Source organism: Ovis canadensis, chromosome 5 (genome assembly GCF_042477335.2).
Source record: "Ovis canadensis isolate MfBH-ARS-UI-01 breed Bighorn chromosome 5, ARS-UI_OviCan_v2, whole genome shotgun sequence".
Lineage (NCBI taxonomy): Eukaryota > Metazoa > Chordata > Mammalia > Artiodactyla > Bovidae > Ovis > Ovis canadensis.
The window spans coordinates 67118381-67144370 of record NC_091249.1 but is presented as its reverse complement, the minus strand read 5'-3'; the positions used below and the strand labels follow the sequence as shown (position 1 = coordinate 67144370).

At 38.9% G+C, this 25990-nt stretch overlaps 1 protein-coding gene across 15 annotated transcripts in view; it reads left to right on the top strand.

Moving 5' to 3' along the window:
• NR3C1 (nuclear receptor subfamily 3 group C member 1) overlaps positions 1–25990 on the top strand; it is a 119454-nt gene that overhangs the window by 3113 nt on the left and 90351 nt on the right. For all 15 annotated transcript variants that reach the window (XM_069592317.1, XM_069592310.1, XM_069592314.1 and 12 more), the window contains one exon: positions 1426–2637. In XM_069592317.1, coding sequence (XP_069448418.1) covers positions 1439–2637 — 1199 coding nt within the window. In that variant the 5' untranslated portion in view covers positions 1426–1438. The remainder of the gene's footprint in view (positions 1–1425; positions 2638–25990) is intronic.

Sequence of the window (25990 nt, the reverse complement as noted above, 5' to 3'; positions counted from 1 at the left end):
ACGGGGGGATAAAGTCGTTTGAGGTATCTTTTCGTTTTATGAAGTTTTGTTTTGGTTTCGAGTTTGAAGGCAGCTGTCAAAGCGGCTTGGAAATTCATTAGGCTCCTTGTGATACCTTCTGTTTAGAGATCTTTATCAGATAAATACAGCAGAGGGGCGGGGAGAAAAGCAGTTTACCCTTGAGGTTTGTAGAGGCGGGTACCTACCACTGTCTACCTTCATCACATTCCACTTTTAGAGAGGACCAGTGAAGTTTGAGCACCTCAAACTCTCCGTACAGGAAAAGTTTTCTTTCTTTGAACGAGATTTGACTATAATGTCGCAAATAATGCTTATCAAAGACTCTGCCTGCCTCTTAAAACATCTTGATTGTCAATAACCTGTCAACCTAACGCTCTTGAAAGAAGGCTCAGAATTAGAATAGGTGAAGCTTTAGAATTCGGAGCAAATTGTTCTGAGCATTTTACTTCGATTTATATAAATGTGATTTTACAGGTCTGGGGTGTTTTTTTTTTCTTTGTTTTTTCAATACTTAGATATTCAGAAAGGAAAACATTTAATTTCGAGATTATAATAGTATTTCATACTGAGGTCTTAAGCAGTTTAAAAACATGTTTCATCTAGATTCTGTTGTGTTGTAAGGGTTTGAGAGAGCTATAGTTCTTGTACAGTATTTAAATAAGATAAAATTGTAGTGTGAAGCTACTACACATTCTATTCTACTTTTTTAAATCTAAATTTTGATTAGCCAGTGCCTTTCATTTCATACATCCAAAATTTGAAGGCAGGCACTATTAGGCACATTCAGTAGGAAATACGGGTTAAAATAAGAGCCTTTTCCTACTTTGTTGGAGAATGAGCAGACCATCATTGTTTATTTTTCAAATAAAATACATGGTTCACCAGTAGGTTGTACTAAAACGTGTGGATGTGTGACCAGCCAGTAGGAGGGGAATTGGGGAGTAATTAGAAACAATTCTAGCATAGTTTATCAAATTTTATGTTTATTGGTTCTCAGAAAAGCCGATAACCTTGATTAGTTGAAAAGAAATGATCATACTTCTTTTTAAAATTAAATACTTTGACATCAGCTGGAACTTTAGAATAATCAGATGTCATGAATTATAATGTCTCTGATTAACAAAGTTACCAGTTTGTGAGTGGCAGGATGAATACCCAGGCTTAGTTTGATACAATTTTGTTCAGAGCTGTGCAAATGGACTGCATTGTACTTTTAAATGTGATGCACTGAATGGGAGCAGGAGCCTCTGCTTTTGTATTCTGGAAGACAAAATCTATCTACTCTTTTGATGACAAGGAATTAGATCCGGTGTTAACTAAAAGGTTCATTTAACAGGCTCTTACTAATCGGATCACAGAGATAATGTGATTTTGTAGCTTATTATGTCCCCTTCTTTCTTGTAGCTGATACTCACTGATGGACCCCAAGGAGTCATTAAGCACCCCCAGTAGAGAAGAAATCCCCAGCAGTGTGCTTGGTCGAGAGAGGGGAAATGTGATGGACTTCTATAAAACCCTAAGGGGAGGAGCTACTGTGAAGGTTTCTGCATCTTCTCCCTCACTGGCTGCTGCTTCTCAGTCAGACTCCAAGCAGCAAAGACTTCTGGTTGATTTTCCAAAAGGCTCAGGAAGCAATGCGCAGCAGCCAGATCTGTCCAAGGCAGTTTCACTGTCAATGGGACTGTACATGGGAGAGACAGAGACAAAAGTGATGGGAAATGACCTGGGATTCCCACAGCAGGGCCAAATCAGCCTTTCCTCTGGGGAAACAGACTTTCGGCTTCTGGAAGAAAGCATCGCAAACCTCAGTAGGTCAACCGGTGTTCCAGAAAAGCCCAAGAATTCTGCATCCGCTGCTGTCTCTGCTGCCCCCACAGAGAAGGAGTTTCCAAAAACTCACTCTGATGTGTCTTCAGAACAGCAGAATTTGAAAGGCCAGAAGGGCAGTAACGGGGGTAGTATGAAGTTGCATACCACAGACCAAAGCACCTTTGACATTTGGAGGAAAAAGCTCCAGGATTTGGAGTTTTCTTCTGAGTCCCCAAGTAAAGAGACAAGTGACAGTCCTTGGAGATCAGACCTCTTGATAGATGAAAACTGTTTGCTTTCTCCTTTGGCAGGAGAGGATGATTCATTCCTTCTGGAAGGAAGCTCGAATGAGGACTGTAAGCCTCTTCTTTTACCGGACGCTAAGCCTAAAATTAAAGATAATGGAGATTTGATCTTACCAAGTCCTAACAGTGTGCCACTGCCCCAAGTGAAAACAGAAAAAGAAGATTTTATCGAACTCTGCACCCCTGGGGTAATTAAGCAGGAGAAACTGGGCCCAGTTTATTGTCAGGCCAGCTTTCCTGGGGCCAACATAATTGGCAATAAAATGTCTGCCATTTCTGTTCATGGTGTGAGTACCTCTGGGGGACAGATGTACCACTACGACATGAACACAGCATCCCTTTCTCAACAGCAGGATCAGAAACCTATTTTTAATGTCATTCCACCAATTCCTGTTGGTTCAGAAAATTGGAATAGATGCCAGGGGTCTGGAGATGACAGCTTGACTTCCTTGGGGACTTTGAACTTCTCTGGTCGATCTGTTTTTTCTAACGGCTATTCAAGGTAAGATTAACGCTTTCTGTTTCTTGAAAATGGTATGTTTAAGATCCACTGATAGATTTAAACATTTATTTGAACATATTCGACCACAAGTCAAGTGCTTTTTCATGTGAAAAAGTTTAAGTGGTCTTTTGAAAGTAGGCTTGGTAGACAAACTACGTGATGTATCTGCACAAAACCCTTTCAAGTTTTGTTTGCTTTTTCCAAAATAGTGGTATTTGGTATCCCATTGGGCAGTGATTGGAAATTTTATGTAAAAACTTAAAATAATATTGCTCATTAACAGATAAATTTAGTAAAAGTGATGTAAATTCAGAGGGGGATAATGTGTGGAAACATTTATTGTGCATATTTTTAAGTTGTCCTAAAATATGCTCTTACATTACAATGTATTTGTATATCTGTGAAGTGTTAGCCTGGGGAAAATTAGAAGTACTGACAATGAACCCTTTTCTTCAAACTGTGAACCTTCCTGTTGAAGAAACAGTTCTGAGATTACTAAAGCAGTGCAGTGAACAGTTTACCTGACCCGAGTATTAGATGTGGGACAGAGTTCCTGACCCAGGGCAGATAAGTTATGTCTGCTGATTGGTTTCTTTAAGAAAGAAATTGGTGCTGAGTTTACCTTCAAATGTTCCTGCAAGTTCTCACGTATATAACTAATGGCCAACATTGTTAAGCTTCAGTCTCAGCTATGTTTAATTTGTTTCTATCTTCTTTATTCTCCATCATTTATAAGTATACTGACATTTCTGTTTGACTCAAAAAGGTCTGTAAAAATGTAATTACCAAGAAAAAGTTCTCAATGTAAGTGAATCTATTGGTAGGAGTTAAATGCTCTGTCCTGCACACCCATTGCCAATTCAGATAAATATGTATCACATTTTAGGTGTGAAGGAAAAAATAAAAATTAATTGTAGAGACACAAGATTGATTTATCAGTGAGACTCTTTGAGCCAGGAGGAGGGCATAGTAGACACCATGATTTCTTTCTACGTAAGTACTTCATGTTCTAAAATGTTAACGGTAGTCACTTCCCACTAACTAGTCATTGAAATTTTTGTTTAAAACTTTTAAGAATACTTTCTCTGTTAATGATATACCCTAATCCTGAGGTGACTCTTTTCTTTCCTCTTTAAGTAGGAAGCTTTGCTCGTTGGGGAAAAATTTTAGACTTAGATTTAGGCTATATTCTATTCCTTTTAAAAGGCCTAGACGTTTCTTATAAAAGAAAAAAAAAAAATCTTTGGTTCTTGTGTGTTTTAATGTAAACTACCTACTAATCTGTTACTTAAATAATAATTATCTTTTACTTAGAACATTTAAACTTTTTATTGCTGTCATTCTGAGCTGAAGGTTTAAAATGTTTTCAGTAAGAAGATTTGAGATGTTAACTGCATTAGCCTGTTGTGCTTCAATCTTAAAAGACATGCTGTGATTTAAATTTTTCAATCTCAGTGTTTTTGGTAATGGAATTCATGATTGTGCCTATTTGTTTTAAAAGAATAAGTACATTTGATTTGACTAAGGTATTTGTAGGAAACTGCTACTTTGATTTATTAAACATTTAATTGTACAAAGAAGAATAATATATCTTAGGAATCGCTTGGTCATAATTAATGCTTTTTGTTCTGATACTCAGCATAGTATTATTTTCATTTTCCTTACTGTAAAAAAGTCGTGGAACAAGAACTTCTCATTTTCTATTCACAGTTAACTTTCATTAAGCCCTATAAAATCTAGGATCTGGAGAATAAGTCTTAAATGAATATAGTTATTCTTAAATCATTAAAGATAGTTTTAATACTTTTTCTAGTCGTTGATAACATTTAAGGTATGTCAGCCTCAACAACCATAGGATGGTAGGCAAAACGATGATGTGGCTCTTTCAAGATTCTTTAATATTTAGTGAAATGATTATTTTATGCTGATGTGTAGTTTGGAATTATAATCAGTAGTTTGTGTCCCATGAAAAGATGTAATATCTTTACAGAATAGTTTGAGAAGGTTTGAAAATTTTGTGCTTAGTGGCATTATCTTAACATTGGGAAATGTGATTACCCAGAACAAAGCTTCTTCCAAGTAAATTGAAACAGTGTTTCTTTTTACCATCATTGAATTAGCCTATTGTTTTCAAACAGTAACCCTGATATAACTAAAATTGGTTGCTTTCTCTTCTCTATATGTTACATGGTTATAGCCAAACTTTATGACCAGTGACCTTGAGTAATCAGCAGATAATTCAACACGTTAAGACCACAACTGTGTTAAATAGTATCTGTATCTGACTTTAGATACAGAAATATTAAATCCACTAATAACTTTACTTGCATTCTGTTTAAATTCTTTTAAAGCATAAATTGTAATTTGATTTTTTAAGGTGTCACCTAAAATTGCTTTTTCTTAAAACACTTAAAAACGCTTTTCACTCTCTTTTGCGAGGGAAGGCAATTCCTTCTGATGTATCAGCATAGTACAACATCCAGTTATTACATTGTTGTAAAATTATGAATATCATGATGGGCCATAGTAGACTATTTGAAGATTTAAGTTAATTGATAGTAAAATGAGAGGAACCTTATTCATAAAATGCAGTAGCTGTTCTACCTTAATATACTTTTTAAATACTGAAATTCAAAAAATTTAGCATAAACTTGTAACATTGATGAAGGCACATTTCTGCATAATTTGCTTTTCAACATTGTTTCACTTGAGTATTAATGGTACAACTGCTGAAAGGAGGCATAGATGTAAATGGTTTCTGGTGGAATTAAGAGCTTTTATTGGAGCTGTGTTGAAACATTAGTATGAAACAGTTGATCGTTTTCTGAAGGGTATGGCTGTTGAAGAGAAAGAATGATGCAAGGTGAATTTGTAACCTAAATCATAGGTGGAGTTGAAGGCTCTGTTGATTGGTGTTTTATGAAGCTATGACAATTTATGTAGATTTTAACATCTCATTATTATTTGCATCTGTGCCTCACTTATTAACATAATGGGAATGAAGACCTATAGGCAAACACAGGATGAATGAAGCAAATTGTGCCCCCTTTGCATTTTTCTTATTAACATTGTGTTGATTGTTTTCTCAGAGAGAGGAGGCCTGAGGAAGAGATTTTTACTGATTCTTTCCTTTTTTAATGGACACTTTTATTTGTACCTTTTTTCTCTCCTTCCAAAGGTTCTAGCAGTGAGTGTTACAGTGTCTTTTTAAGCTTAATATTTCTGATATTCACTCATAAAATGATTTCTGAATGTTAAAGGAGGCTAGCTTTTGGCTACTTGTCTTCATTTTTTAAAACCCTGTACTTTGTTATGGCTGTATTATTAGTAAAAGGAAAAAACACAAGACAAACACATCGTGTAGTCAGGTGCGTTAGTTCAGTTTGAAACCACTACAGTACAGAGATGTGTGGTTAGCACGGGGTCAGATTTTATTGAAATCACTTCCTGTGATGTTTCTTTGGCTATTCAATTATATTTTTATAGTTGATAAAAATAATTTGTATTACAATGCTGTTTTGGCTTTATCTATTGATGTTACAGATATTTTAGTTAGTCTGGCTACTTTGACTATTATATAGACTGTTTATAGATTTTGTTTATAAACTATAAGAGACTTATTCTGAAACATACCTTGCATATATATAGGTTTATCTATTGATGTTACAGATATTTTAGTTAATCTGGCTACTTTCACTATTATATAGACTGTTTATTAATTTTTTTTACAAACTATGAGACTTATTCTGAAACATACCTTGCATATATATAGGTTAAATGTATATTGTAACAGCAGTAAAATTCATATGTGTATAAAGATCACATTAGTGGCTTTTTGAGATTTTAGTGAAGGAGAGGTTGGATCAAAAGTGTTCAGTATGAGTGACTAACATAAAACAATATCTGTATTATTTGGTTGGTTATATAAGTTTTAATCCACTCTGGGCTGCAGGTGATTTGAAATAGCCTAGTTGTTAGGAACGCTTAATTTATATTGGGCTTAAAATTAGCCTGGGACATATTTCTTAAAGCATATTTTTTCTTACTTTTAACATCATACCTAATTGTAGTGAGCAAAAAGGTTTCATTATGTACTACTGTTTATGTGAGCAAATTAAATACACAAAATTGGTTTGTGCCTGATAGCAAATACCCTTCTGAGGACATTCTGATAATTGTGTAATGCAATATTTATAAGTGTTTAACAAATTAATGGGCACTTGCTTCCATATTTCCAAGTCATGAAAAATGTATATTGGTAAATTGTGTTGCAAAAGAATTTTCAAGAAATATTTTGTTGAATTTAGCTACAACTGAAAAAAAATCAATTACTTATTGATCTTTATAGAAGAACTCCTTATTTCTATGATTTCAGAGAGTCAGTTGCCCTCATTTTCTTCTGGCTTGTTCTACTTACGTTTTGTATTGTTCAAGTAAATAAAAATATCCTTATGGAGAACTTCCGTTTAGGGGGGAAAAAAAGATCTGTTAAGTGTTCCTCTCTCTCTGAATTGTACATGATCATTTTTATGCTAAACTGGATTAGAGTGTGAGTTTTAATGGTAAATTTTTGTATTGATTTTTACCCAGAAAGGTGTATTTTAGAAAATACAGTAGTTCAAAATTAGTTGGAGAGAGTGGTTTCAACCCTCAAACACCAGATTTTGATAGATTGCCTTTTTATTCCTGACTACCACTGTCACATATATCCCTTGAATACAGGTTTCCAGTGGAGTTTGTGGATTACAGGTGTTGAAGGAAGGGATGTGAGAGGGCGAAGCAGTAGAGATGTGAAAAGGTGGAAGATAAGTTTAGAAACATCAAGAACGTTCCAAAAACCAACAGTTTGGATCAGCTGCCATGAATTCAGAGGACTGAAAAAAGAGAAATTTGGGGCTGTGTTTGCACATCAACTCTTTGCACATAAAGCGGTGCATTAACCAGAATTACAGTTTAGTTTCTTTTATTTGACGTAAAAATCTAAAGCTAATTGTGGCAATATAGCCCTGATGTTTATAGGTATTCTTGTTGTCTTTTGCTATCCTTTATTACAAAAAAAAAAAAGGATGGAATGGAAATTTTAGTTCCTTTTAGATTATTTCAGCTAAGACCAAGTTTGTATTTTTCCCATTTTTATTTAGACTGGTATTTACTCAAAAAAGCCTAATTACTGGCATATAGCTGAAACAGTGATGATACATTATGTTGGTAGAAGCACTTTATATTTCCTAGTGCACTTTGACATACACTGTCAGCTGACCATGTCATACGCTCCAGGAGTAGAACCCTCTTCTGTGGTAGTAACATATTTCCATGGATTGTGTATTTTTCTACTGAAAAGTAAGGAAATGGATTCTTATTTAATCTTACCTATGTGTGTGCACGCTCAGCCATGTCCCACTCTTTGCAGCCTTATGGACTATATCCTGCCAGGCTACTCTGTTCATGGGATTCTTCAGGCAAGAATACTGGAATTGGTTGAGCTATTTCCTTCTCCAGGGGAGCCTCCCACCCCAGGGACTGAACCTGAGTGTCCTTTGTCTCCTGCATTGCAGGGATAGTTTTTACTGCTTGAACCATTGAGGAAGCCCATAATAAACTATGGAATTCTCCAGTTGCTAGATAGTCATTTAAACTATTTATATTGCAGTGTAGTCCTTAAAGCCAATTATTTTGAATAGAAGTGTGTTATCACCTAATTTTATCTCTGGCCCGGCTTAAATATTAATGACTTATCTTAATAGAGCTGCATGCTTAAATGTACTTTTTCAGAGTAACATATTCATTTTGAGTGCTTTAAAATTTTTTTCTTTTGAGCAAGTTTAACAAGATTAATAATGTCTATAATACAACAAATTTAGTGAAAATGTCTCTTATTTTAGAATTTTTTTCATTTGCACTGTAGAGCTCCAAATACATATATTTCAGGGGAGAAAGGTTTAATAATATGATTAGCTGTAAATATTTAGCACATTATCTTACATTGAATTTTTATTTTTTAAACTTAAGTTCAACTTAAGTATGTAGTATTTAAAACATACAGTTTGTGGCAATAAATGTTAATTTTTCTTTTTATAATAAAATTAACCTTTATTCTGGTTGATTTCATAATTGTCCTTAATGTTTGGCTGTGGCTATTATGAAAGTATATTTGATAGCCAGTTTTTTAAAGCTGTTGTGAAATGACATTTAATTTAGTACACGATTTATTATTTCATGCTGGTTGGGGCAATGTGTGACTTATGACCTTAGGATTGTCACGTTGAACATTAAAGCTCTCCCGGTTTGCTGTGGACACTTTTTTAGTTTATTGTTGTTTTAATGTTTTGTGTTTTTGTTTTGTAATTATTGAAGATAAGGGTTTTCTTAATTTTAAGATGACATAAACTGCAAATTTAGTGGATAAAAAAAAAAAACACTTCAAATCCCTTCCAAACAATTTCGTTACTTAATAGTAGAAGTAGTAGAAAGAAGTAGACTAAAAATTAGGAAACTTGCATACTAATGCTGAGCTGAACTGATCTGTGACCTTGAATAATCAGGTGTTTTAGAGTAAAAATATTTTCTTTACAATTATACATGAATTATTTTCAAAACGTGTGTACTTCTGTCTCTAAAATCCTATAATCCTCTTAACTTATTATATTAGTGAATGAGGCACCTGGGGAAGGGAATGAAAAACTAAAATTGATCCTTTATACACTGTCAGGTGTAAGACAAGAATGAAACCAGGTTCAGTATTTTTACAAAATAGTAATTTAAAATAATGTCATTGGTGGTACATAGAAAATAATCTGTAAACACTGCTTTTGGTAGAGCCTAAGAGTTGGGGCTCAAGTTCTCAAAGCTTGCTTTCTGTGTCAGGTACAATGATTTTAGATTAGAAGTTAAAGGGACTTGAGAGCTCATTTACAGCGCACACTTATTTTTTCAGAAGAGGAAATGAGACCTATAGAAAGTGTTTAGAGAAACAGCACAGGATTAGTTAGTGGTATTACCAGAAACGATTTAGCAACTAAACAATAGCAACAATTACACAAGCATACCTAATTCTCAGTAGTCTAAGCTCCCCCGCAGGCCTCTCTTAACATCTGGTCTCTAGAGATCTGAAACAAAATACAGATCAGTCAGATATTTTGTAAAAGTTATGATGAAGTTAACTACTTCAGATTTTTTTAAATGTATATTGTCCATATTCTGTCCTGTATATTTTGAACTTTTTTTTCTAATAATTTTTTCTGTAATTTTCTGTCACCAGTGTGCTCAAAACTTCGTATGCATTCATCTTATTTAAACCCCTTGACAACCCTATGAAGGTTTTTAATTCTAGTTTCTGTATTGTTACTGACTCTGTCAATAACTTTGTAGTATAGAAGACAGCTGTTATTTATCTTAATTTTACAGGTTGGGAAATTTGAGACATTTATAGAGAAAGAGAAAATAATAGGAATATTAATTGTGATCTGAAGGGGAAATATTTAATATTGTTAGAAATACCTCCTGAAGTGAAGTGAAAGTCTCTGTGTTGTGTCCGACTCTTCACGACTCCATGGAGTATACAGTCCATTGAATTCTCTGGGCCAGAATACTGGAGTGGGTAGCCTTTCCCTTCTCCAGGGGATCTTCCCAACCCAGGGACTGAACCCAGGCCTCCTGCATTGCACGTGGATTCTTTACCAGCTGAGGCACCAGGGAATTCCAAGAAAAGTGGAGTGGGTAGCCTATCCTTTCTCCAGGGTTCTTCCTGACCCGGGAATCAAACTGGGGTCTCCTGCATTGTAGGTGGATTCTTTACCAACTGATACTTTTTATTTGTCATAAGTGAATTTTTAAACAATATATAAAGGAGAAATGGGATCAAGCCACTTCTCTCTCTTGCGTGTATTTGTGTAGTCACTTTCTGCTCTCTGTCACAGTTTCAGCTTCTGTAAAATAGTGAGAACACTCAGCACTCTTGCTTGAGGGATTTGTGCATGGTTGTTTACTTTGAAAATTAAAAAGTACTATAAAAATTCAGTGTGGAATTCTTAAAGCTCTGCCAAGTCTCCTGAGCTCAAACCAACATGACCCTCACTGGCTTAAGTACACTGGGACATCTGTGCCTTTGTAGGTGTTTCCTATTTATGAAGCATTAAGACATTTTCAGTGCCATTATGTATAATCCCTGAAGGGTCATGGATCCCAGTTTTATAAAGACTAAATATATTTAAAGCTTTCAAGGGCCAAATCACTTTTTATTGCATTTTTTTTTCAGTTTGGGTTTTTTGTTAGCTTTTCAGTGTGATATAAATTTAATAGCCATGTTAATAACTTCAACCACATTGTTGTCCTTTTAAATAAATGCTAGACTATCCCTCTTTCTGTTTGATTGTCTGGTATTCTAAAATCAAGTATGCAAAGATTGTCATTAAGAAACTTTAATCTGAAAAGCTGTGTGCAAAAGAACTTCTGACTATAATGAATACCAAAATGTATCCTAAGGGCATAAATCTGGGAGAATTATATAGTTGACTTGACTTTATTTACTAACATTTTTATTTTTGATAAAGTGGTTGGAAAAAACTTTAGAAAAACAAATTTAGTGGATGAAACCAATCTCTTTGAATAACAAAGAGTCAAGTTCAGAAACAAGTGACAGTTTAAACGAGTAAGCTGTTTAAATTGATAATATAAAACTGATAATTGGTAACATGCTTATTTAAATTGGTAATATAAAAAATAATTCGGTTTGTAGGAAGCTTGCTTATAGGGAAACTAAAACTTTTAATTAGAACTGAATGTGAAATTTGTCAACTGGAATACAGCTGAGTTTCCTAAGGACAAAGTGTGACTATAAAATATCTAGACTGATTTTTTAAAAACAGAAAACACAGAATGAATGTTGTCTTTTTAAGCCTCTACCTTGGGAGTTTGTATATTCCTCTTTTGAAATTGCCTTCCAAACCACTTTATAAGACTTATTACACTATAGTAGCGCCTAAATGTTCTTGCTTACTCAGAAAATGTGTTTATTCCTTAGCTTGATCATTTACCTTACTTATGTGATTCCAAATGATTTGAGTATTTCCATTAATGTAGACATTTAATCCTCTCCCAAATTATAACATTTGTTTTCATTGAGATTATCTAAAAGAACTCATGTAGGTGTTTCTGTAGAAGACTTAAATTTTAACGTTCGTGGAATACCCCTGGGATAAGTGCCTAGCCTCCCAAGATAGGGCTTCCCTGATAGCTCAGTGGTAAAGAATCTTCCTGCCAATGCACGAGGGTTCAATCCCCATGTCAGGAACATCCCCTGGGGAAGGAAATGGCAACGGACTCTGGTATTCTTCCCTGGAGAATCCCATGGACTGAGGAGTGTGGTGGGCTACAGTCCATGGGGTCGCAAAAGAGTCTGACACCACTGAGCTCCTCCCAAAATAATTAATTTGAAATGAATGTGGCTCGATTGCTAAGTTTGGATTGCTTTCTTTAAGCTATCAAGGAGCTTTATGCTGACAACTTATATACTCCCTTTTCTTGACATAGTGTAGAAAAAAATAGATTTACTCACTTCTTAGCCTGATTTTTTTCGTAGATATTATTATATATTTTATATTCAAGTAAAGTGGGCCTGTCTTTGCCCTGAACTTGAAGGGAATCTCATGTTAGCTGATGTACAGTAAATGTAAATTCCTACAGCAATATGTTTCCTTTTCCAAAATCCAAATTCAGTCTTATTTCCTGATCCCAAACAGTTCACTTCCCATTCCAATCAGTATATCAGAGAATTAACTATTCGAGGGTAATTATAGGAAGAGCAAGGGCTTCCCAGGTGGTGCTAGTGGTAAAGAACCCACCTGCCAGTGCAGGAGACATGAGAGATGTGGGTTGGCCCCTGGGCCAGGAAGATCCCCTGGAGCAGGTCGCGGGAACCCACTCTAATATTCTTTCCTGGGTAATCCCTGGCGGGCTACAGTCCACAGTCCATGGGGTTGCAGAGTCGAACATGACTGAAACAACTTAGCGTATATAGGGAGAATAACCCAAGTACACTAAAATTATTTATATCCGTAAAATTAACAGAGTTACAGTTACATGTATTTTCTACTTTTATTCCTTATGAGCTGAAAAGAAATTTTCTGCTCCTACTGAAAAAAATTAAAAAATTAAGTAAATTTTGGTTGTCACTACTCTTTTTTTCTTTTTAGCCATGTTTATTATTCATAAAATGCTAGAATTGGAATGGATCCCAGCCTTTGCAATCATGAAGATACAGTCAGTGGCATTAAAAAGAGGATATACCTTTTGTAACCATTTTCTTTTTGAGATGATTCTGCTTAATAACTTTAGTACGTTTCCCCATGTCTGTATTGAAAACAACCTGTTTTCTTAAATAGTTATTCTTTCTCTGCCTCAAAATGATCTGTAAGTTTTTGATGGCTAAGGAAAGGAAATAAAGAGCCATTATAGTGTGGCCAGTGTGCTCTACTAGTAAATTCACTTATTTCTTTACTCGTTTATTAGCCTGGAATATTCTAGCTTGTTCTTTTAGCTAGGAGCCTGGTTGATGTTTCCATTCAGTAGAAAATGCTTCTTATCACTAAACATATGCAGTGGGCTGGTGTAGGTGCAGTCTGTGGGCACTAGGTTTTCAATATAAGAAATAATTTTAGAAGAAAGGTAGGAAAAGTGAAATAATCTCTAACCCTTTAATTGATAATAATCATTTAACAAGGCTGTACAGTACTTTGAGGGTACCACAGACATATTTAAAAGGGAAAGTAGAGTAAATAAGTGAACCCAGAAGGAAAAGTTAGAACTAGGAAACCGATGAAAGAAGAAAATGGAAGTTCTAAATGCCAGTTCCAGGGTCTGGTTAAATCTGATTTTTCTATGCCTAAGTGTTTCTGTATGAACACTGGGAAACACATAGGCTTCCAGTTACATTGTGGTAATAGGTGGAAGAGCTACAAAGGCATGTCTTAGGAAGGGAATTCTTGAGATGGGTGAAGTGGAGGTTGACTACATCTCAAAGTGCCTCCCAACTGCACTGGCTGCAGCACACACTTAACGAGCTGGCTCTGGGCATCTGGAGGTGAAGATAAATATCTCCAACCGTGAACCTCACAGGTCTAGAGCTCTTCACACCGGATCCTCATACCTCTTCCCCTCTGCCCTCGACTGCAGCTTCCCCCATCACTTTCCACACCCAGTTTGCTTTTTGAAAGGTCCACTTTCCCCAGAAGGCATAACTGAAACTTCATGGAGTAGAGTGTGTGGATGAATGGGAAGTACGAGTTGGTTCAGCTATTTGGAATAAAAAAGTGGCAACAAGGAGTGTGAGCGAGGCGGAAAGAATGAGCTAATCAGACGAGCAGTGAGTAGCTGGGAATGAGCCAGCGGGAGACTCACTCGCCTGTGCAGGAACCTAATGCGCACAGTCACTTAGGCACGTCCAGCTCTCTGTGACCTCAGGGGCTGCATCCCTCCAGGCTCCTCTGTCCATGGGATTTCCCAGAGAGAAGATTAGAGCAGGCTGCCATTTCCTTCTCCAGGGGGTTTTCCTGACGCAGGGATCAAACCCACGCCTCCTGCATTGGCATGTGGATTCCTTACCACGGGGCCACCAGGGAAGCCCAGGCTATGCTGCTGTCACCTCACACGTTCGGAGAAGGCGGCGGCACCCACCCCAGTCCTCTCACCTGGAAACCCCATGGACGGAGCAGCCTGGTGGGCTGTGGTCCATGGGGTCGCCAAGAGTCGGGCACGACTGAGCGGCTTCACTTTCACTTTTCACTTTCATGCACTGGAGAAGGTGGTGGCACCCACCCCAGTCCTCTCACCTGGAGACCCCATGGATGGAGGAGCCTGGTGGGCTGCAGTCCATGGGGTCGCGAAGAGTCGGACACAACTGAGCGACTTCACTTTCACTTTTCACTTTCATGCACTGGAGAAGGAAATGGCAACCCACTCCAGTGTTCTTGCCTGGAGAATCCCAGGGACAGGGGAGCCTGGTGGGCTCCGGTCTATGGGGTCACATGGAGTCGGACACGACTGAAATGACTTAGCAGCAGCAGCATCTTGTACATTATGTGATATAAGAAGGAGGTGGGAGAGGGGTTCAGGATTGTGGACACGTGTACACCCGTGGCGGATTCATGTTAATGTATGGCAAAACCAATACAGTATTGTAAAGTAAAAAAAAAAGAAGGAGGAGGAAACATGACTTGCACCCTTGATGTTAAGACTTTTTTCTTTTCTTCCAGTCCCTTGAGAATATCTCCTTATTCTCTACAAGAAGCATAACCCTCTTTTTAGGTCCCCTGATGCGTTTTATGCCTGGAAATGTTCTCCTCCCCACGTATCTACACGGCTCGCTCTCTCTCTCACTTTATTTAGGTCTCCACCTAAATATCAGCTCCTAAGAGAGACCTTCTCTGACTGCTTATCTGAAATAGTAGCATCTCTCCTCAACATTATATATCTAATTGTTTATGTCTTATCTATTCACCTTCTGAAATCTACGTTGCTTAAGAGCAGTGATGCTGTCTGTTGACTTTGCTTATTCTTGTATCCCAGCAAGTCACAGAGTGTCTAACACATAGTAAGACCTCCATAAATGCACACTGAATATATGAATAAACAAACCTGACATACAAACTAAGATGTGTAGGGATGGACTGCATCTCTGACTTTCCGGAGAAAAGAAATGTTAGCAGATAGTATCACTGAGAGATGACAACCCAAGTTATGTTCTCCAGATAGGAAGCAGGTTTTGAGATGGATCGGTGCTCATGCAAACAGTGTGTACATGAAGAAACTGTCTCCAGTTGTGGCCGCTGCTGACTTGCTCTGGACTCTGGATGGCGTGCGTCCCCGCAGCGTCTGAGAGCAGTGCCGGCGCATCTGTCCCTGGTGCTCAGTCCTCAGGCGTGTCTGGCTCTGCGACCCCATGGCCTGCAGCGCACCAGGCTTCCCTGTCCTTCAGTACCTCCCAGAGTTTGTTCAAATTCATGTCCTTTGAGTCTGGTACATTTTCCATTGGGCAAATTAAGGAAGCCAAAGCTTTGAAAATAAGAGTTTGAGGTCTGGCTGTTTGAAATTTATCTTGCTTGAGATAGTACCTTTCATAGCTTTCGTCTTCTCATTTGTTTAAGAATTGAGATTACGCTTGCAGACATGTAATGTATACATTTGTATTGATTTATCTAGACCAAGTCAGGCAAGAAACCAAGTTGCCCATTTTTCAGATAAGTGTGTGTCTAATGACTGAATACTCCCAAGAGAGAAGGTGTCTTATTTTTGTCTGAATTTCCCAATTATCATTCTTAAGCTTATTTAGCTTATTTAGATTTGACTGACTTACTCTGTTTTTAGTTTTGACTTCATCTATAGTTGCTGCTGCTACTGCTGCTAAGTCACTTCAGTCGTGTCCAACTCTGTGCGACCCCATAGATGGCAGCCCACCAGGCTCCCCTGTCCCTGGGATTCTCCAGGCAAGAACACTGGAGTGGGTTGCCATTTCCTTCTCCAATGCATGAAAGTGAAAACTGAAAGGGAAGTCTCTCAGTCGTATCCGACTCTTAGTGACCCCATGGACTGCAGCCCACCAGGCTCCTCCACCCACGGAATTTCCCAGGCAAGAGTACTGGAGTGGGGTGCCGTTGCCTTCTACACCATATATAGTACATAGCAGCAATTCAAAGCTAGTAAGATATCTCTTCTACTAAGAATGGTAACAGAGTTCAACTTAATATGGTGAAGGCAGTCATAGAAAAGAGAAAATGTAAGGTAAGTAGGTATTAACTAAAGCAAGAAAATCAGATGAGGTCATTTAAGAACGAACTGCTTTAGCATTCAGGAAAAAAGAGGGGAGGACCAAGGACAGGGCTCTGGAAGGCATCCAGAGAAAGCAGCCACAAAAGATAATGAATAGCTGGAGAATTAGGAGACCAGCAATTTTAAACTGAGGTGGGAGAAAGTAGCATATACTGTCAAGTCAACTAGGGAAGAAGAGAGAGAATAGATTAGCATAAATATGAGAGGCTGCTGTTGAAGCCAATATGTAAAATACATAAACATTCTCAAAAGTCAAAGCCAGAGAAATCACTGAAATCCTAAATGGAACAACAATATAACTAGATTTAATTTGATTATCCCTAAGTTAGAGCCTGATCAGTCTTTCAAGTTTAGGTGAAAATATTAAAGTGGATAATGAGAGACACACTTGTGACACCACTGGGACCCTGACACTGAGTTAGGAGTAGGAGACAAAAGGCTGGAAACCAGGAGGGAATTAGGTTTCTGTTTCTGGAGAAGCCAGCACAAGAGAAAGAAAAACACAAAACGAAGACTAGCCATACCCTAGTGCAAGGCTGCTTTCACTGTTGCTCCTCTAATCAAAACGTGTCTGTGGTTCTGCTGCTCAGAGCGTCGTGGTTCTCCATCCTCTTCCCGCCACAGCCTGTGTCCACATAGCAGCCGCATGGATACCCCGGAACCCTTGGAGAATGTGGGTTACGCACGGCTCCTGCAGCTCTGTCCTGATCTGCCGTATCCAAGAAAGCATATCTGAGTGTGGGATGAGATGGCGGGATGGGCTGTGAATTGGCTTGTTTTTAATTGTTTTTATCATTTTCACTAAAGCCTTTTCAAAATTTACAAAAATAATGTGTTCATTCCCTTCAGCAAAATTATACCAAGAACATTTAATCAACTTTTTCTTCATTTCCTCTTTCTTCCTTTCCTTTCCTGTCTCTCCTTATCTTCCACATTGCTGCATGATCATATAAGCATACATACATATAAGGCATCCTGGAATGTTTGTTTTAAATAAGAATAGCACCAGTTTCTCTGCAGCTTGGTTTTCTAACAGTACACTCTGAACATCCTTCCAGATCAACAGATGTAGAACCGATTTTTAAAAATCACTTGTACGGTATTTCACTCAGGTTGTTTCAAGATTTTTACCACTACAAACAAGGCTCCAGCAGACATCCTTTTCTGCGTATTCTTACACATAGCAACTTTGCTTCTAAACATGGATTCCTTCAAGTAGGGTATATACCCTGAGTCAAGGGTATATACATTTTTCAACAGGTATTTCCAGATTACTTTCCACAAGGATTAAAGCAGGTCAGTATAACCTGGCAGTGTTTATACTTCATAATGAAAATACATAGGTCATTATTAATAACAAAGTCCTTGCCACAGACTCTGAAATTGATCACAGCATAGCCGTGTGCTGTGTGATGGAGCTGAGGACTGCTGTTGCCTGGGGTTCGGGCTCATCCTTTCTGCTTTCAGCCCTGTGTCACCTTCTAGATCAGTCTGCTGCCCACTCTGTTTACTTGCCGTCATGAGCCCAGCCCATGGCAACCATGTTCCTCATTTGATGGTGTGCAATGGCAGCTGCTGATCATACAGGTTTTTGGTATGTAGCTCAGTGACAGAGGACATAGTAGATGCCCAATAAGTATTTATTGGACTAATGCTGTGTTCTTTATATATGCCTTACCTCTTCAGCTGGATTCATTTCTTCGTGAACACAAGGAATGTTTTCACTATAGCACTTAGCACTTAAGATACTCAATTTAGGCTGACTATTTAAACAAGGAACCACAGAGAAAAACAGCAAATAACATGACTCTACCTTTAATCATATATTTTATCCAGGGCAAATTGGAATTGTAAGACTCCAGTGCCAGCAGTAACAGTAAGAACACTTGTGTTCAGCAGTTACAGTATGTGAGGCGTAAGTCAGATCGCAAAGGATGCAGCCATGAGCAAGGCTGATGTTGCTTCTGTCCTTGCGAAACTTATGGTCTTACAGAAGTTATACTTAAAAGATTTGCAGGCAACATGGAAACAGTGGTGTCCAGTTTCAGGCTTTTTCCAGCAGAGGCTGTGGAATATTTATTCGTTCAACATGTACTTAGTGCCAGCTCTACCAGGTGGCGGGGTGGCAAGGAATCCACCTGCCAATACTGGAGATGCGGGTTCGATCCCTGGGTGGGGAAGATCCCCTGGACCAGGAAATGGCAACCCACTCCAGTATTCTTGCCTGAAAAATCCCACGGACAGAGGAGCCTGGAGGGTTACAGACCACAGGGTCGCAAAGAGGTGGATGTGGCTGAGTGCGCACACGCACAACTCTGCCAGGCACTGAGGAGAAAGCCTGGGGCAGCCAGACCTTTGGTGCTGCTGCTGCTGCTAAGTCACTTCAGTCGTGTCCGACTCTGTGTGACCCCATAGATGGCAGCCCACCAGGCTCCCGCGTCCCTGGGATTCTCCAGGCAAGAACCCTGGAGTGGGTTGCCATTTCCTTCTCCAATGCATGAAAGTGAAAGGTGAAAGTGAAGTCGCTCAGTTGTGTCTGACTCTTAGCGACCCCATGGACTGCAGTCTACCAGGGTCCTCTGTCCATGGAATTTTCCAGGCAAGAGTACTGGAGTGGGGTGCCATCACCGTCTCTGAGACCTTTGCTGGAAGGCGGCAAACCAACCAGGGTGACTGCTGCTGGTGGTAGACCTGTTCCCAAACCAGCGCTGCCGCTCCCACATCGGTGTATGGAAGGCAAAGGAATAGACCGAGCAATGAATGTTAGTGTGCGCTCCAGAGCATTCCTTGCTCAGGAAAGGTGCCAATCCCCATCACTGCGCCAAAGTACAAACCATTCGAGAGTTGCTCCTGACATTCCGTCCAGTGGAAGCCAGTCTTGCTATCTAGTCCTTACTTCTCATTGAGGAGACTAAGGCTGAGTACAGTCAGCACAGTCCTGTGGGTAAGCATTCGGACTCTGCAGGCAGGTTCCCTGAATACGAATTTGCTGAACAGCTGTGTGACCCTGAGCAAGTGTGAAACTCTGTAAGCCCTCAGTTCCCTCACCTTTGAAATGGGCACAATGAGATGATGGGTATAAGCCTCATAACGCAGTGTCTGGCAGTTGTAAAGTGTTCATGAACTGTTAGGTGTTATTTTTAGTGATGTGGCTAAGATTAGTCAGCTCTTTAAATGCCAAAGGTTCCTGCTTGAGAACCCTGTCTGTTGTGCCATACCATGCTAGTCATAAGCCATTTTCAGTTAAGATAATTCTTCAGCTAGCTTCATTATGATCTTAACTTTCAAACTAAATAATTATGGTTACATAATGGAGACTTTAACCCCTGGTACCATTATGATTTTCTGCTTTAAGTTTGAAGAGGAACTGGAAAATGTATATACAATGGGTGTTGTGTTCAAATGAGTGCTGAGTGCTCCCTTTCAGGTGCTCTCTCCAATGCGTCCTCCCTGCCCCCACGCTTCTCTACTCCGAGTCACTCTTCCACTGTTTGAACCTCTTAGAAACTCATTTAAGCTAAATCAAGGTAACTGAAGAAGAGCAGCCCTCTCATGTCTTGACAAATTCTTGTGGTTTTATAAATAAGTTCATTGCTTCAGTCATCTGATCTCTCTATATCTTTAGCTCCTTATTAAAGAGAATATTAACCCTCTAAAAATCATCTTACAATATAAAGTTTCTATCTCTTCAAAGATAGACTTTAAGAAAATAATTTTTTAATGACTCAAAGTGAATTAACTATCACAATTAAAAGGACTTTATTTTCCAGATGTAGACTTTAAAATACCTAATTGTTTATTTTGATGTCTAAATTTATTATAGATCAACGACCTTTTCCATGTTGGAACCATCTTCTGGAAGCAAGATTTTTATTGTTTCACTTCTGCTTGCTCAAACAAAGTTACTTTGTTTGATAGTTGTATCAGGTAGTACTTGCTCTATAACACACCATCCCCAAATTCAGTACCTTTAAAATAATAACCATTTTTTTTGTTCCTCTTGAGTCTTCAGGTCAACTGGGGAGTTCTGCTAATCTGGCCAGGCTTAACTGATCTCAGCCAGGCTCACTCAGTGTGTCTGTGGCAGCCGGCTGGTTGACTGTGGCCATGAAGACTGACAGTTGTGTCTCATCCAGCAGGCTCTCCAGAGCTTGTTGAGTGTACCAGCAGAAGCATGCAAAGCTTCTTAAGGCCTAGACTTACTTCTCCCTGTTGTCAAAGGTTCTGTTGGTCAAAGCAAGTTAGAATGCTGGTCAAGGTGCAGGCAGGAGGTGGAGGAGCTGCGAAGTTACACTGCAGAGGGCATGGCTTTGGCGGGGGGCGGGGGGGGGGTGTTCTCTTTTGCACTGTGTGCCAGTAGTTATGGGAAATGGATGCGTTGGAAATTGTGATCCTTCAGTTGCTGACACTCTAATCGCTTATGAAGCTTGCCCATGGTGGAGAGGCAGAGTCGCTGCAATCAAACAGATAGAAGCCTGGAGTTTAGACACTAACTGTGGTTCAAACTCCAGATCTGTCACTTATTTCTACAGCCCTGCACAATTTACGTAACCTTCCAAATAGGCACGCTGTAATGGTTGATTCACTTGACTCTTTATGTGTAATTTATTATAAAGAAAGGGTTAGGTTGGATGTCTTCTAAGTACTTAGATAATCGCTTTTATTCATGGAAGCCAAAATTGCTTTTATTCCGGGCTCCTATGGTCCAATCAAAGTGCCAGATTCAGTTATTTCTTTGGAATAAAAGGGAAGGGAAAGTGTGTTAGGGAAGGAAGGAAGAATACGTGACTAACTGTGACCTCAAAATGAAGTGACCACCAACTGGGGAATTTCCCTATAAGAAAAGAATGGCTGAGACCCATAGTTAAGAGAGGAAAATCCATAGGTCTCTTTGGGTAGAATTCACTGATTCATGGGGTGAGAGTTGTAACATTAGACACAATCCAAATCTATGTTTTTAAAAAAAGAATTCTGGCCTCTCTTGGACACACTAGGTGCCGTAACATTAGATTTGGGAACTGTCACACCTGAATCAGGTACTACATGTGATAAGGAAAAGAACAGTACCATCCCACATTGCCAGTTTTAAGTTGGCTGCTTTTAAAAAGTTAAAGGTGCCACATAGAAATAAAAAACCATGAATTTCTTTTCATCGTGCTGAAAACTGTTGTCAAATTAATTAACTGATACAAATCTTTGTCCTACTAGTGGGGAATAGAAAAGGTCTCTCTGTCACACACATGCACACATACATGCACACGCATACATATATGGTAAAAGTGAAATTAAATTAGCTCAGCTCAAACAAAGAGCCAGGTATTTCAGAATCCAAATAATCAGAAATGTTAACTTCTTCTAAGAGAAGGACCAGGTTCATGTCCTCAAAGATCTGAAAATTGAGGCTGAACCACCTCTGGTTTTAGCTAAGGGTGTGAACACAAGCAAGTCAGGTGATTTGTCTGTACCTTAGAGGTGGCTGGTGGCCTTGGATGGTACAGCGTCTGCCTGCAGTGTGGGAGACCCGGGTTCAATCCCTGAGTCGGGAAGATCTCATGGAGAAGGAAATGGCACCCCACTCCAATATTCTTGCTTGGAGAATCCCATGGACGGAGGAGCCTGGTGGGCTACAGTCCAAGGGGTCGCAAAGAGTCGGACACAACTGAGCGGCTTCACTTTCACTTGAGCGACCTTTCATGGGCTTCCCTGGTAGCTCAGCTGGTAAAGAATCCGCCTACAATGCAGGAGACCCCAGTTTGATTCCTGGGTGGGGAAGATCCCCTGGAAAAGGAATAGGCCACCCGCTCCAGTATTCTTGGGCTTCCTTGGTGGCTCAGCTGGTAAAGAATTCACCTGCAATGCAGGAGAACTGGGTTCGATCCCTGGGTTGGGAAGATCCCCTGGAAAAGGAAAAAGCTACCCACTCCAGTGTTCTGGCCAGAATTCCACGGACTGTATAGTCCATGGGATTGCAAAGGGTCGGACACGACTGAGCGACTTTCACTTTAGCCACGTTTCATGCTTAATAATTACACATTATTCTAAGAAAAGAACATTTGAGTATACAGTTGACCCTTGAACAATACAGGTTTGAACCTTGGGGGTCTATTTATATTCTTGAAAAAAATCTGTGTACTACCATATTACACAGTCCACCAAGTGCAGAACCAAGGGTACAGGGGATATGCAGGGCCGACTGTAAAGTTACAGTCAGCTTTTCACTGCATGCAGGTTGGCACCCTGTTATTCAAGGGTCAGCTGTACTCATTTGATTAATGATAATAAAATATTTTACTGTGGACAATAAAAGTGTTTAGAAGCCCTTGTTTTTTAAGGCTAAGCTACTGGATTGTGGATTTCAATCTTTGCTTTTTTAATCATTTCCCAGTTTCATCCTTCACTGAGACCATCTTAAACCATAAACCAGGGGAAACCAGCTTCCCCAAGTATATTTAGGATCCAGGGGTATTTTCCCAAAATATTAATGCTAATTTCATGTCAGTACGTGTTTGCCAAACCAACAAAAGTAGCCTGTGCTAAGGAAAGAGCCTTATCTTGGAAGAGCAGTAACGTGGAAAGAAGAAATGTCAGGCAGGGAAAGTTCAGTGCTTAGAAGTGGATGGTCCTAAAGAGACAGCAGCAGCAGAGTTTTTCTCCCTCTACTGCCTGCTGACCATGTGGGTCAATATATGTATTACTGAGGACCTTCCCACTTGTTCACTCTTGCACTTTGTGCTCCAGAGAAGTGGTGAAATCATATTCTTGTTGACCTCAAAGGCGCCTCCATCTAGTGGGAGAGACATGATGTATATCCATCCATGAAGTAATTAAGGAACAGTGAACTGTTAACAGGTCCTGATGCGTGCTCTGTGGCCAGACGGGGAAGGTGTGATGGGACGAATCCTGTAGAGGAGGCTCCCTCGTGTCTTAGGTCTGTAGGGCCTGCAGGTCCTTATCTGAGAACTTACCTAAGGTTCCTTCTAGCAATCAGATTGTCACTACGTTTGGGAGGCCGAGAGAGGCCGCTTGCCAACCTCCTTAAGCTTGTAAGTCTCTCTCACTGCCCCTGTGTGTGAAGCACGAGAACTTTCTCAGCTTCATCTCATCATCCAAGCTTACTATTCTTTCTGTACACCTTTCAACTTTCTAATGGGTGACGATTTTTGCTCTTTTGCCTTGGAAAAATTCTTAGTGGCACAGACCTAATTTCAGGAAGACTCGCTTGAAAGCTAAATAAATAGCACTGAGGATTTCTGAGACTGTAGTAGAGCATTGTGACTCCTTTAAAGGGGGAAGAACAGCAAAAAGGTGCAAGGCCCAAGCCCTGCCCTGTGTTTCACATCTCTCAGATACTCATCCAGAGACTATTAAGAAATTAACATGACTTTTTTAGGCTTTTTTTTTTAGTTTTTTGAAAAAGCGCTTTACGTTTTAACTCTTCTGTTCCTCTTTCATTAATCAATTGGGCAAATGGTAGAAAGTGAAACAGTCAGTTCTCTGAGAAGTAGATTGACAGAAATTGTTAAGTGATTTTGTGCTGTTATGATAGACGCAGATCTTTTTATTACTTTTGGGTTTTGTGCTTTCCAGAAGTTGATGATTTACTTGTAAATAAAATTACATAATCTTCAATTCTTTAAAATATTTTAAAATTTGAATAGCATTCTACTTTGTAAAATACATGTGTGCGTGTGTGTATATATATATATATATATATATAAATTGTCTCTTGAAAATGTATAACATATCTTTCTATGTCAAATCTACTTTTTAGAAATCATTTTTATTAGAGTATAGTTGATTCACAATGTTAGTTTCAAGTCTACAGCAAAGTGAACCTGTTATGCATAGATATCTGCTTACTCTTTCTAACAGTCTTTTCCCACATAGACTGTTACAGAGTACTGAGTAGAGTTTCCCGTGCTGTACAGTAGGACCTTGTTATTTATCTGTCAATTATTTTATCTGTAGTGGTATGTGCCTGTCAATCCCAATCTTCCAGTTTATCCCCTGCTTTCCCCTTGGCACCGTGTGTTTTGTACATCTGTAACTCTGTTGCTATTTGGTAGGTAAGTTCATTTGTACTCTTTTTTTATTTCTAAATTTTACAAATAATACCATATGATATTTGTGTGTCTCTGTCTGACCAGTCAGTATGACAATCTCTAGATCCATCCATGTTGCTGCAAATGGCATTACTTCATTTTTATGGCTGGGCAATACTCCATTTATATACGTACCACGTCTTCTTTATCCATTCCCGTTGATGAGCATTTACGATGCTCCCATGTCCTGGCTATTGTGAATAGCGCTGCAGTGAACACTGGGGTTCATGTGTGTTTCCAATTATGAATTCCTCTGGATGTGTGCGCAGGAGTGAGATTGCTGGATCATATGGTAGGTCTGCTGCCAAATGGATATACTGTATGTACTAGGCCTCCATTGAAGAGAATTTAGGTTAACGTATTTGTTGCTGTTTCAGAGTTGCAGTGCACATCTCTGTGTTTGTGTGTATGTATGCACACACACATTTTCACTCTCATTCTTTCGAGTGTTTCTGTAGGTTTGAGTCTTAACAAAGGAAAAGTTCTAAAACTGCCTTAAGTAACATCAGAAACATTAAACAGCTTTCTTGTATTTTTCTTTAAAAATTGTGTCCTCTATATGATTAGCTTTCACTAATATGTTCTGCATGAAATTCCTGAAATCTTCAGGTTAAGAACAGGTGAAATGACTAGACTTCCTTAGCTCCAAGAGTAAGGACCTGAGAAGGATTTGGGAAAAGTTCAAATATCAGGGCTGACCTGATGTCAGCCTGGAGCCTGACAAGGTGCTCTGTTTAATCCAGCATCCAGCCGCATGCCAGCATCCCATTACTGAGATGTGTGGTTTTCATCACTCCGTGACAGCCATCCCAAGTTATAAGACGGGCCTTTGAAAACAGGTAGGATGTAAAGGCCCAAGGAGCTTAAGAAAAGCGGCATAATCTAGATAGTAACTAAGAACGTGACTTGAGAATTCAAGTCCCTTCTCTCTCTCTTTTCGATTCACTGTAACTTTTTAATCCTACTGCTCTGTAAAACATTCCCCAGGCAGGTATGAGACTGAGGCAAGTTATTAATGATTTAGAATGTGGGAAAGTTAGGCAATATAAATCTTGAATGGTGAACAAACATCAGGAAAAGACAATAAAGGCAGCGGCATTTTTATATATTAATAGAGTGGCTTACATTAAAAAGTTGTAGAAGCTTAAAGACAGGAAAGAAAAAAAAAAGAATTTATATGATATCTCAAAAACACATTTTTCTGTTTTACCATAGGTACCTTTTTAAGTGAATTCATACACACTGGAAAAAGTATGTAAGTTATATGTATGATTTGCAGAAAAATAAAGCAAATACTTCTTTACACTCACCCCCAATATAAGAGATCACTACTATTCTTAAGCTCACTGCATGCCTCTTCCCAGGCATGTCACCCTCCTGCCCAACCTCTGGTAACTGTAATACTGAATTTTGTGTTTTTGCCTTCTTTT